The 13,631-nt window shown below is 50.1% G+C and overlaps 1 protein-coding gene across 1 annotated transcript in view; it reads right to left on the bottom strand.

The window, feature by feature from the left end:
• The window catches only part of VWA5B1 (von Willebrand factor A domain containing 5B1), a 54,470-nt gene that overhangs the window by 19,702 nt on the left and 21,137 nt on the right, over window positions 1–13,631 (bottom strand). Inside the window, exons 4-9 of the mRNA XM_031464244.2 lie at window positions 13,234–13,453; window positions 10,779–10,924; window positions 9,782–9,913; window positions 8,877–9,001; window positions 5,007–5,183; window positions 763–873 (exon numbers count right to left, since the gene is read on the bottom strand). Coding sequence (XP_031320104.2) covers window positions 763–873; window positions 5,007–5,183; window positions 8,877–9,001; window positions 9,782–9,913; window positions 10,779–10,924; window positions 13,234–13,453 — 911 coding nt within the window. The remainder of the gene's footprint in view (window positions 1–762; window positions 874–5,006; window positions 5,184–8,876; window positions 9,002–9,781; window positions 9,914–10,778; window positions 10,925–13,233; window positions 13,454–13,631) is intronic.

A 13,631-nucleotide genomic window follows, 5' to 3' on the forward strand; every position in this document is an offset into this window, starting at 1 on the left:
TGATTATCTGGATTTAACAATTGTGGGACAATCAATATATATTATTTCTGTATTAAAAATCCATAAAGAAGTTATTTTAATTGAAAAGTGCCCCCTCTGTCCTTCTTTCCTCCCTCCCTCCTCCCCTCCCTATCTCCCTCCCTCCTCCCCTCCCTATCTCCCTCCCTCCCTCCTTCCTTTCTTCCCTCTCTCCCTCCCTACTTCCTTCCTCCCTCCCTCCCTCCCTTCCTTCCTCTATTCCTATTCCTAGACCAGGATAAGATGCTCCAATTTTGAACATGCTGCTGGGGCCACTGTCCTCTTTTTCCAAACTGTACCTTAAGCCATGTGAGCACCACTCTTAACCCACTTACTCACCTACGCACTCCTCTACCCCTTAATTCATTGCTCTGCTCCTTACCATTCACTCCTTTCACTCGTCCTTACATGAATCTATTGTTCTCATGAGACAGAGGCTTCAGTGAGTGGGAGATCTAAGGCATATCCTCTCCCTACCCTTTCCCTGTACCTCTTGCTGTACACACAATTTGCCTGCTACCCCCTGCCCAATGTTCTTTATTTCAAGGAGGAGAAAGGTCAGAAGACTGCCTACATGGAGGTCGCCTCCCTTTGGTTCTCTGCTCCCAGCATCATTTAGGTTCTATATGGGTGGACAGGTTCTATACGGGCAGACCTCAGGGCTCCCTCCTCTTTCCTTTTCCTTTCTTCCGTCTACTCCTCACCACCCAACACCTCTTGGTCCCAGCCATGTCCCCTCCTTACCTCACTGTAGGTCTGACTGGAAGGGAAGAGGGTCTTAAACGTGGATCCAAACCCAATGACATTGAAGAGGCAGGCTGGCATGAGGCTCTTAAGAGCCACCAGCATGGCATCCTGACAAGCAAGAAAGGCATTTTCAGGATTCAGGAAGGAGCCATCATCTTGCCTGCCACACAGCAGTGGTCTCCTACCAGCACAGAAGCAGCCTCCAAGTGGACCTTTCACCCCTTGTCTGCACCCAACATTGCTTTCTCCCCCAGATCAAGAAATTTGCTGATGTCGACCAGAGCCTGGACAAAAGCCATCATCATAAAACTCCTCATCTGTGTAGCAAGACTGATTTCTCAAGGCTATTCTATTATGGCTTGCCAGTTCCATTCTCTGGCAACCCGTCTTCAGAGCCTGAGAGTTAAGGAGAGCAGGGCCTGCCTGCTCCCTTCCGCCAAAGCAAACTTGACATCTAAGCGGGGCATGTGACTTGCTCCAGGTCACACTGCTGATGGAGCAGGTTTCTAGCTCTCATCCAGGGCCTTGTGCATCAGAATCACCCTCACTAACATTAACTAGGCTCACATCTCTTAGGAATAGTCTCTTTGGCTCATATTGTTGAATGCCCTGCATGTACTTTACATGTATTACCTCATACGGTCTTCATAATAACCCTTTGAGGCAGGCATAATGTTATCCCCATTTTATTTGAGAGAAAATTGAGGAATAGAGAGGTGGAGTGATTTGTGGTGAGCATCCAGATAGTAAAGAGTGGAGCCACGACTCAGACATGTGTCACTCTGCCTCCAAAGTCTGTGACCGTCAGAGAGTCTTAACCTATTTAACTATGCAACACCAGGAGACCTTGATAAAGGTATATTAAAAAAAATAATGACACAGAGGGAAGGTGGCGGGGGTGACAAGAAGGAAAATGATGATGTTGATGATGATACAATGCAATGATAAATATCAAGCAATTACTATGTACCAAACACGGTACTAAGCACTTTTTATTAATTATCTTTAATTTGATCTCTATAACATGTATTACAGCACAGTGGTTCAGAAGATACCCTTTGAAGTTAAACATATCTGGGTTTCAGTCTCACCTTTACCATTACTAACTTGACCTTGGGCTAGTTATGTCACTCCCCTGAGTCCCAGCCTGGCACGTGGTCAGCATTCAGTAAGTGGTTATTATTACCAACCCAATGAGATACATATTAATATCAATACCTCTATTTTACAGATAAGAAAACTGAGGCTCAAAGGGTTAAGGAATTGCACTGGATCATAAAAGCTAAGAATAGGACTGATGCTTTCACATAGCTCCAAGATCTTTATCCACGTTGGCTCTGCCTTGGTACGGAGCTCAAGAATGAGCAGCTCTCCCTCGTCCCCATATAGTTTATTGGTGGCACCTAGGGATCTCAGCGTAGCTTCAGGGGAACGAACTGTGATACCCCCAAATCTAGAAGGAAACAGCTGCAAGTAGATCCTGGCAACTTTTACACAGTATGGTGTTCTAGGTTCCACAGACCAGCAGCCCCTCTCCCAGACCTCTCTGTAAACATTAACATTAATGTCCTGTCCATCTCTCTGTTTTGCTTGTGTCGGTACATTTTGTTTTTCTACAAAAGAAGTCAATATCTTTATTTTTTCATTAGCCACTAATGTGGGAGACTCTGCTGATCCATACAGATTGTCTCTGCTCACACCTATTAGAAATTTTAAAGCCATGTTTCTGGCAGCAAGTGGCAGCTAAAGAATTAGACCAGCTGCAGGAAATTAAATTGGCTGAACTTTCCCCTTTGGCATGGCTGTTTGGATTTCTGTTCTCTCCTACCTCCCTAAGCCTAGTTTTTCCTAAAACTTCAACCTAATGACTCAAGGAACACCTGCCCCTGCAATGGCCTCATTGTCAGTGGGCAAAGAGGTACATGGCCTGAGTAATTTCTGTGACTTTCTCTAAAAGGAGCATGTTTATCAGAATGGATTGTGACAATGCAAAACCACTTGTGAAGGAATGACCTTGCGCTCAGTGAGCTGAACTGGAAAAGAGAGCAAGAGAGACTCCAAGGGGAAAGGGGCTCAGACATGAGCCAGAAAAAGTTATTGTCAGACAATTCTGGAATGAAGAGGTTGGAAAGGTCTTCAGTTCAGGAACTGGAATTCCACTCATAAACCAACTCCACTTAACTGATAGTAACTTCCTGGAGCACCACAATGAGAAAGATATAGAGACTGAGCCCAGGCCAGCATGAAAAATACTGTCGTGATCAATTATTGATGTCTGTCTGGGCTCGGGGAAGGGGAACAGAGGGATGTGTGACATATGTTTGCCCTCCCTGAATTAATCCTTCCTTCTCACTTTACAGGAAGGATAAATGAAGCCCAGAGTTGACAATCAACTTGTCCAAAGCCACATAGCGAGTCAGTGGCAGAATCGATCCTGTGACCCAGGCATTGCTCTTCCCACAGAGACATGCAGCAGGAATGCAAATAAGAGAGGAGAGCTTTTCTCAGTGGAAAAGTAGGCTTAAATCCCTATCAGCAATGTAAGGGAAATGAGCACTGAATCAGGATACAGAAGGCTTATGTTCTTGCACAAGCTCTGTGATGTGGGGAAGAACACTTAGCCTCTTGGGGACTCAGATTCCTTATCTGGAAATTGGTAGGGGAAATGGATTAAATGCTCTCTAAGAGATATTTTAGGTTTATGGTCTCGTGATACCTTAGAGTAACTGAAGAGATGTCTTACAAATCGGTAAGGATATGGAATGGAATACACATGATCACAATGGCTTGGAGTGTGCGTCAGCACTCCAGCACCTGGACAGCTCCTCATTCCTATGCTCGCCGTCGGTAGTGGGCAGGGGTGGGGAAAAGTCCCAGTCCTGCATCCCAGTGTCAGGAGGCATCAAAGAGGAACTCGGGTCTCATATGTGACTACTCTGTCATACTTCAAGACCAAACCTAGCACAGCAAGGCCGAGGAGACAGCTAGCATCACAGATCCCACCTAACTCCTTCCCTCCTTGCTGATCCTGTTGCCCTGGAAACAAGTTTGCTCCAGGGACAAGCTAGGGGGAGAGATAAAATTTCAGGTGACAGCAGAGCCAGCCCTCTCCCTCCTTGTTCCCTCATGCCTCATTCTCTTGAACTACAATCCTCTATCCAGTTCAATAAACAGCGACTGGGGGCTTTTTATGCATAAACACAGAGCTAGGCCCCATGGGGAAAGATAGAAAGATCTGGTCCTTTCCCTTAAAGAGTGTATAATTCCAGAGGAAGAGATGGACATCTGCATAACTAAAAATAAAAGGGAGGGTTGGATAATGCCATTATTGAGGCAAATAATCTCCCAAGGGAGAAGGAAAGCTTCTGGATGTGTGGGGGAAGGTTTTATCACTCTTTCTTCTACACTCCTTCAGAACTCTCCATAGCATCAAGACCATGCTCCCAGGCATGCTTGGCTGAAAGGGCTGCCCCCCTCACTTGACGGTGGGCTCCTTGAGGGCAGGAACTATGTTTACAACCTGTTTTACTTCCAGATGGCCAAGCACAGGGTTTTGCACATATTAGGAATTTGAAAGAAAAAAAAAAGAAAGGATGAGCCAAATCATTTCTACTGGATTCCACACATTCCTTGATGGCAGAGGTCGTGTCCAGTGACTGTTTGATGTCATGTGGTAGAAACAATCAGACAGATATGGGTTTAATTTTAGACCACACTAGCTGTGTGACCTTGGATGTATTGCTGAAACTCTCAGGATGAGTTTTCCCATTTGGAAAATAGTGACAACAGGACTGAACTCATAGGATTACTGTCTGGATTAAACACCAAGCTGTGCATTAAGTGGCTGCACAGTGTCTGACCCATAGCAGGCCCTCGGCAAATGTTAGCATCCTTCCTCTCTTCTCTGTATCCCTCTCCGTTTAGTACCTAGTGAGGGGTTTTAGCCAGATCAGGCGTGCAACAAAGGTGTGCAGAACACCAAGGGAAGCTACTGATGACTTCATCCCTTATAAACAGGCAACAGTTAACCTCTGCTCATATCACTTCAGGGGTTTATTCTGGGAGCAAGTGAGTTTGGGGGATCTTTGTTTAAATTGATATAAAAAATGTTGTTTGTCATTTCTCTAAGCCATGGAGAGTCATTTAAGGTGGTGGTTCAGGTATGCTTGGAACAGAAAGTGCTGAGAAGCTGGTTACCCTGAAGCCCTAGATCCTGGGGCAAGGGGTCCTCTTAGAGGTACCTTGACCTTGTGGATGTTGGTCCCATTCATGCTGCCACTCCTGTCGATGAGAAAGATAAACTCCCCATGGGTCTTTCTCAAGTTCGGCTGGACTGACTGGAGGTCAGGACAGAAGTTGAGCATGATGACGGAATGGTGGGGGATGTCCTTGTGGAGACGTTTCCGGATGATTTCTGTCTGGAGAAGAAAGGAAGATTCTCACTTGGGCATTCACGGGGTCCAGAGCTACTGCTGGGGGCTGGTCCCCCATGACTCGCCATGTTTTGTCAGGATCCCACTCATCCTCTGTGTGAAAGACTTCTAGGCTGGCTGTACCTGGCTCCTCGGCGAGGCATTCACAGGCTGCAGCAGCAACGTGGACTTTGGAGGCAGAAAGAACTGGGTTTGGATCCCAGCTCTTTCACCGTCCAGCTGTGTGCTCTTGGGCAAGCCTCTCCTCTGGGTTGGTTTCTTATTTGTAAAATGGGGCAAATAATATCCACTTCTCAGGCGGTTCTGGGGATGCACTGAGCCGGCACACAAATGGGAAGGCGCTGGCACCCACGCAGACCTTGTGTTGGATACTGATTTCTTTCCCTTTCACACCCAGTGCATAAGCCACTCTCCGGCTCATCTTAGCCGTGAACTTGGGGTTTCCCTAGTTTACTGATTCTCTCCCCACTGATAACTTCCTACTCATTCTTCAGATTTTACCTCTTTGGAAAACCTGCCCCCATCTTCCCGGTGGGCTTAATTATCTAGTTTCCTCATCCCTGGGGTGAGGACCAGAGTACCTACGTCACCAAGTTGTATGGACCAAACGTAATGCTTGTGAGGCCCGCTGGCCAGCAGAGTAATTGTGTCTAAACCGCAGCCATCGTTGCTCTTGCCGCTGTTGTTTGCCGTGGGGTCCCAGGCGCTTCTCTCACTGCCAGCTTTTGCCCACACCTCTGTCTCCCCTCTAGCTCGTGCGCTGCTTGAAGGCCGGTCGTGCTTGAGTCTCTTGCACCTCCAGGGCTTAACATAGAGCCTGGCACAAACATGGGCTCAGGAAACATTAAAGGGAGGAAGCACCATGGTCCTCTGTCTTCTCATGTGTTCTCTTAGCTGGCCCTGCCACGTGGCTGCTTGAACTGTCCTTGAGTCTCCCGGTCACTCAGCACCAAATCTCATTTCCTCTGTCCTCACTCTGCCGCCCAATCTCTCCACCCCGACTGTCTCTGTCTCTTTATCTGATGGTCCCTGCGTGTACGTGTCTCTCTTTGTTTTTCCGTTTCTGTCTATGCGGGTCCCTCCTCCAGTTCAATGGATGACATCATCACCTGCCCAGGTGTTCACACTAAAGACCTGGGACTTGCCCTTGACTCCTGTCTTTTCCTCACCCCACACATCTGCTCCTTCAGCCGAGACTGCAGGTTCTGCAGCTAAGGTATCCTGAACTTGTCCTCTTCTCTCTGTCCCCACTGCAGTAACTCAAGTTCAAGACTATATAGCATCTCTTGCCTGGACCTTTGCAACAGCCTCTTACTGGCCCCTTTCCTCTACTTTGATCTCCCCATGGTCCATTCTACTGCGAGCAGGCAGTGTGATCATTCTGGTTATTCCTTTGCTTAAGCAATAGTTTCCCCCCATAAATTGCAGCAGGGCTTATGAAGCCCTCTATGGCCTGACTCCTGCCTACCTGTTCATCTCATGTTTGCTCTATATTTCGGCCACACTGAACACCTCTCTGTTTTCCATACATGTCACCATTATTGTGCCTCCTGTTCTATGCACGTTCTTCCAGTGCTTGACAGACTGCCAGCTCACGTTCTCACACAGGCTCTCTCTAAAAACCTGGCTAACCGGCACCCCATGCTGATCACTCATTATCTTATCATCCTGTTTCATGTCTTTTACGTCCCCAGCCCTCTCCAAACTGATCTTGCTCATGTGTTTCCTTCTCGTCTGTCTCCCAGTGCTAGAATGTAAGCTCCAGGAGGAGAGGATGTGTCGTTTTCAGCCTTGTCTCCCCAGTGCCTAGACCAGAGCCTGACATCTATTGGGCACTTAGTGTTTGTTGAATGAATAAACGAGAGAATGAATCTGTGTGGATCTCTTTGTCTGCTGCTGGCCTGTGTGCACATCACTTTTTTTTCAGTCTCTTTATATGTCTCTGCTTCTCTCTGCATCTCCATCTCTTGTAATGGTGTCTCCCTCTGTGTCATTTGCCCCCTCTTTGCTAAATCACAGGTTTTGACAGCTCATCCCACTGACTCTTCCTGATTGATATCTGCCTTCTGGATGCCCCCCTCTCTCCCTGGCGAGGGATTGTGCCCTCCCTCCCACATGGAATCCTTTGCCAAAAGCCATTGCCCAATCTGGCTGTCTTGATGACAGCCCAAGGCAGAAATGCCCACATCTGGCAATGATAGGAGCCTGATTTTTGCCTCTCTGAGGGGCGGGGTGGGGCGCCTGGCTGAGGATTTTTCTGATGTCTCCTCAAGCTGCCATTATCTAATTACAATAAACTCATCACTTCTTAGCAGCAGCGGGTTGATGGCTGTCATCCCTGGGGCTCACGAGAATACCGGGTATTTGCATAACCAACCCAAGGTGGCAAATTAATTCTCATTTGCTTCAGCGGTCCCAGAGCTAATTGATTTAAGGCTTGGCAGGCAGGCCTGGGAGGCTCATTGCCGACCCCCCTCGCCCACATGCTGTAGTTCTCAGAGCTCAGTGGCACCCCTGGCATTGCCACCCCCCACTATGAGAACCTGGCTCCAGCCTCTTCTCCCAGCTGACTCGTCTGGGTGGGTGAGGGGGCACCTCTGGGAGGGAAGGTGTTTCCAGTGGGGTCTCTAATGAGGGGATGATATGATGGAAATTGAGCCACCTACACCTCCTCTTCTCCATCTCCCCGACCCTCCACCAAGCAGGTGCTTCCAGTGGGATCTCTACCAATGGGGATGATGTTAGCTGTAAGCCGTCTACACATTCCTGTCTGCTCCCCCTGTGCCACCGTCCTCCACCAGTCAGGCCAACAGGAACAGGAGAGCCTCTTAAATCCGGCACAACTGTCCCACATGAGCTTAGCCTTGTCATCAAAGCCAGCTCCCAGAGAACAGTCGTCCCCTTTCCCCAGATCACCAGTTATTTTGGGTGCTAAACTTCAGTTTTCCCATCTAAAAGGGGAGACAATAAAAAGAAATGTGTCATGATGCTTAAGCATACCTTGGCCCTCAGCTCGGTGTACAGGGCCATGAGCAGGAGAGAGACTGCGGGGCCAGCTTGTGGCTGGGGCTCAGTGTCCTCCTACCCGCTTTCCCACCCCCAGCCCCCTGCTCATGGTCTCCTTAGCCTTTGACTTCACGGGGGGGGGGGGGGAGCAGGCAGAGGGAAAGGAGCTTTCCTGGCTCTGCCTTTATTCTTTACATAATAGCAAGCAAAGATCCCAGAGGAAGGAAGAGCAAGAGACCCATTCAGCAGGTGGGGAGAGGGAAGCTCAGGAGTAGAGATGGAGCTGAGAGGGGAGGGCTAGGCCCTTGGCTCTAGGGTCCTGGGGACCTCTTAGGGGTGGATGAGCCTGGAGAAGACCCAGGGTGTTTCTGCCACCAGCCTAGAATTTTGCCTGCTTTAGGCACCTTGGGGGCACGAGGAGAAGGTAACCTGGCAGGAGGTGGGAGAAAAGTGCCAGGGTGACTCATGCATCTGGAAGTCCACTTTCCCTCTGCCCCGCGGCGCCCCAGCCCCTTGAGGAAACCTCAACAAGAATCTACCACCAGCTTGCTGTGCGACCTCGGGAGGTCACCCCTCCCCCACCTCAGGCTCAGTCTCCTCGTTGGTCCAGGGAAGACCAGGCCCCCAAGGCCACCCCAGTTCCACCACCACTGATCTGCTTGTCACCCTCACCTTTCGCCCTGCGCTGCCGTACTTCTTCATGCCTTTAATGAAATCCGTTCTTCCCTTCAAGTGCTGGTCAAACTCGCCCAGGGTCATGTCCCCTTTCTCCATCAAAACATGTGGCATGTGGGGCTCTGCAGAGACGAGATCAACTTTTGGCACTTGTCCTAGGTTGAGGGGCAGTTTTCACAGTGGGGAGGACTCCCAGGTGGAAGAGGAGGATGGAATCCCTGGCTGCTTGAAGGAGTGTGAGGCCATGAGAAGTCTATTAGCTGGAAGGCAGGCGAGCTTAGTGGCTGTGATTCACTGCTCCTCCCTGGGCCTCAATTTACCTAGCTGTAAAATGGGATTGGTTCTGGGCTTTCTGATCTTTTTACATGTTGCTATTCTATGAATTCTTTTATTTTTATTTTAGATGTTCAAAAATTTTAGTTGTTGTTTTTTTTGGGGGGTAGGGGGAGGTAATTAGGTTTATCTACTTATTTATTACAGAGATACTGGGGATTGAACTCAGGACCTCACGCATGCTAAGCACACACACTACCACTGAGATATACCCTCCCTCTATGAATTCTTAAAAAGACAAAAGAGTTGCTCCTTGAAGTTTCAGAGCTGCCAGGGTCTCATTGAGCTTAGGGTTTCAAAGATCTTCTGTTCAGCTGGCCTAGGGGCCAAGTGCACCACTGGGTAGATGAGACCCTGAAGCCTCAGGAGCTAGAATTGGGGCAGGAGACACTCAGTTTTGTCATTTAGAGATAAGTTTCCCAAGAGGCAAGCAGTGGGCCTCCTTCCCTCTGCCATGTACCTCCACCCTCTCATTGGCTGTGGGCGAGGGGCCCCTTGTCTGTGCCCCACAGGCTCAGCACCTTCTCCCTCCCACAGGCAACCCGGGGGCCCCGCCCATCACACAGTACCGCTGGGGTGGATGAGGATCTCCACGGGCCGGTCGAAGGTGTGCCTGTTGGCCAAGGTGATAATGATGCTCTTGGCTGAGCGAGCGGACGGGGCGGCATCGGCTCGGATCTCGTGGGTGGGACTCTCCACCCCTGAGTGGCACAGAAAGGTGGGATAGGCTCAAGAGTCCCTGGAGAAACAGGGGCTCGTGGGGGACCCTGGGACCCAGGCCAGAGATGGCTAGCACTCCAGCCCCATGAGGGGCTCCTGACCTGCTGTGTAACCATGGATAGGCCTCCTCAATTTCCCCATCTGCAAATTGGAGGCTTAGATAGAGGGGGTCTAATGGTCTTTCCTGCTGATCTCAGGATCCAGTGTGGGGGGGTGTCAAAGGAGTTGCTTCCTCATAGGGCACAGAAGGATAGAAAGAGCTCCACGCTCTATCAGTGGGCACTTGTAAGTGTCTGTTGTGTTGGAAGGTTGTGTAACTCGCTGACAAGAAACCACACCCTAGTGTCCTTTTAAAACCTTGGCTGGGTGGCAGAGGGGAGCCATCAGAACCATGGTTCTTGACTCTGGCTGCACATTAGAATCACTCGGGAGCTTCTAATGTTCCAATGCCTGGGAAGTACCCCAGACCAATGTCATCAGAAGCTCTGGGGTGGGATCTAGGTGGCAGGACTTGGAAGCTCCCAGGTGATTCTACTATGCAAGGGGAGGACCAGGAAGCAATTTTATGGCTTCTTGGAGAGAACGGAAGACTGCCACGCCCCCACAGACATTTCACCAAGGAAGCCATTGAGGTAGAGGTGGGGACAGCCTTGAAACCTGTCCGTGGGAGGGGCTCATCTTGGGCTGCATGATGGGGAGTGGGAAATAGGGGTCCATAAGCTTTATGAGCTTAAGATCATCTTCCCTCTGGGCCTGCTGGCTTCCCTGTCCTCCCCTTCTTCTCCCAACCCTGGGGCCTTGCATCTTCTTTCCAGCCCCATCCTGGTCTGAGCGGCCCCCTCTCACCTGCAAGCAGGCACGGCCCACGGATCTCCAGCTGGAAGCTGAACTCGTATTCCATGGGGTTGGACACCTCGGTGTCCAGAAGAGTCGCCAGACACAGCTTGTTCCAGGAGTCCAGGGTCCGAGTGCCAAAGCAATGCCTATCTTTTCTGGGAAGGGGGCGGCAAGGAGGGGGAGAAGGAAGAGGCAGCCAGGGCCAAGCAGAGGGCCAGAATGAGAAGACATGGAGAAAACAGCAAGCCCCAGGCAGCCCAGCCCAGAGGAGCTTAGGAGCTTCCTCCCACGCCAGACCCTTACCTCCCACTCAGCCTGACTGCAGGGAGCGCCTGGATTCAGACCTAAGGTATTGCTGCCTAGGATGGATGGGCCAGGTACCAGGCACAGGGCTCCATGGCATTTGCTCCCATTGTTCTCGCCATGCCCCCAGCAGAAGGCATCAGAGCCCCCAGCTCCCTCATCTCCCACGTGGTGAAACCGAGGCTCAGCAAGAAGACGCTGCTGGCCCAAGTTCCCACCATCAGGACTTAGCAGAGTGGGTGTCCTCACCCAGGTCTGTCTGGCTTGGTGGTGGAAGCTGGTGCTACAACACATCCCTTCTGGAACTCCTGCTCTGTCTCTGCAAGCTGGGGGACCCTTGCATAAGCCACTTCTCTGCGTCTTGGTTTTCTTATCCATTAAGTGGGGATGATAATGACACGGCTTTCTTGAGTGAGTGCTTAGCAAAGTGTCTGTCCTTTGCTGAAAGCTCGCATTTCTGGTCCTCCTGCTGTGTCATCCCTCACCCTGTCTCTGATCCTGCTCTAGTCTCCTCCCCTCCACGGGCACGCCCATCTGAGGTCTTTGATACACGTCCTGAATACGCACGTATCGTTGTAAAACACGTGGTGATGTTTGATTGTGAACGTGTTTCTTTTCTTTTTCTTTTTTTTTTGTGAATGTGTTGTGAACTGAAAAGATTGCATTGTATTATGAATCTCACTCAGTTGCTTTTCTTTCTTTCACTCAGTGTTGTGTTTTTAGGCTCTGTCCACGTGGCTGTCTGTGAACCAAAATCTCTGCTGCTGACGCGGTATGGCTTGGGGGCATCTGTTATAGGGTTCTTATTTGTTCCTGCCTCTACCTCCCTGGGTCCACAGATACCACCACCACGAAGATCCTCATCTGTGCTCCCTTTTTGGACGTATGGAAGGATTTCTCTGGGATCCCTGGGTCAAAGGGCACATGCCGTGTATTGACAGATTGCTTTCCAGGGTGACTGGGCCAGTTTCTACTTCCACTAGCAGTGAATAAGAGTTTCTGTCTCCCCTCATCCTCACTAACACTTGTTATTATCTACCTTTCTTATTCTTACTCATGCCACTCTATCTGAGCAACTTTGAGATTCACTGGAATTTGATGCAGGCATCTCCCAAGAGCATCTCTGTTAATTCCACCTGCTGGAACGGGCAGGTAAGCTTATTAGGGCCACCTCAGGGGCACGAGGGCCTCCCAAGCCTCTTGTTCCTTGATCCCCTGAGGTCTTGAATGTCCCAAGATCTGCTAGGTTCTGCCTCTCAAATGCACCAGGCTTGACGCCTATGGTGGCATTTACAAAGATGACACATTAGCTGGTGTTCCCCGGTGTGAGATTGGCTAGTACCACCAGCTTCTCTGTTGCGCCAACAAGTGTCCTCACCCTAGGCTTTGAGGTCCTACATAGTCTGACTCTCCAACACCCTGCTGACCTCTCTCCTTCCTTCTCCCACTCAGCTATAGTCACACCAAGCCCATTGCTGCCTCAGGGCCTTTGCACTTACTGCCCTTTCTGCCCCCTGCCCAGAATGTTCTTTCTCCAGAATATTTCCATGGCTTGCTCCCTTCATTCAGATCAGGCCTCAAATGTTGCCTAAGCCCTGTCTATTCTAGCTAAAAATTGCACCCACCCCACTGTATCCTGCCATGGCTCAGCCCTCAGCTGAAATGTCACTCCTCAGAAAAGCCTGGCCTGGCCTCTGGATCCCCCTGTTTGGGTCCCTCTTTTATACTCTTAGCCAATGAACTTCTCCTTCATTGCACTTTTCACATAATTAATCATGCATGCAAATTCAGTTGGCTAATGATATTTCCCACCAAGTTCAGAAAAGGCAGGAACCACGTGGGTCTTGGGTCCTCTGTGTCCCTAACACCCACTGCAGTGTCTAGCACATAGTAGGCACTCCAAAAACACCTCTTGAGTGCATTAAAGACTCAAGCCTGGAAATTCTGATCCTCAGCTGTCCAAATCCCAGCACTTCTGACTGATACCAACACAGGGCATTTCAGAGAGATCATTAAGTGCTCTAAAAATGAGCAGGGCACAGTTTGAGACGGCCACTAAAGAGCTCAGTCTTGCCTTTATTCCTTATCTTCCCCGCCCCGCACACCCCTGACTTCCCTGTGCTGCTCACCCAGGGCTCTTGTCCGGGCAGGGGATCCTTACCCTTGGGCCTGCTGGCTGGAGAGGCCGGTGCTCTCAGTGCGGAACTGGGGCACCATTGGGGCGCAGACAGCAGGCAGCAGAACCCGCACGGCCCCACTGGGCAGTGTCGGGAGCTCCGAGGAGGTGCTGACAAAGATGGTGACGTTCTCCATAGGAGCGATGGTCCCCAGGTTGACCACAAACAGGATCCGCTCCAAATCCTCATCCAAAGCCACCTTTCCTGGTGTGCAGGAATGAGGGATGATTGAAACTCCCTCTTGCAGAATGTTTCCTAAGTGCCAGGCCTGGAGTCAGGGGCTGTGACTGCATGATGGCTCATCCCCTCTAAGCATGCTGCGTGTGAGGTTTGAGAGCCTGTTTTGCCGATGGGAAAACAGGCTCAGCGTGGAGATGCAACT

Source organism: Camelus dromedarius, chromosome 14 (assembly GCF_036321535.1).
Source record: "Camelus dromedarius isolate mCamDro1 chromosome 14, mCamDro1.pat, whole genome shotgun sequence".
Lineage (NCBI taxonomy): Eukaryota > Metazoa > Chordata > Mammalia > Artiodactyla > Camelidae > Camelus > Camelus dromedarius.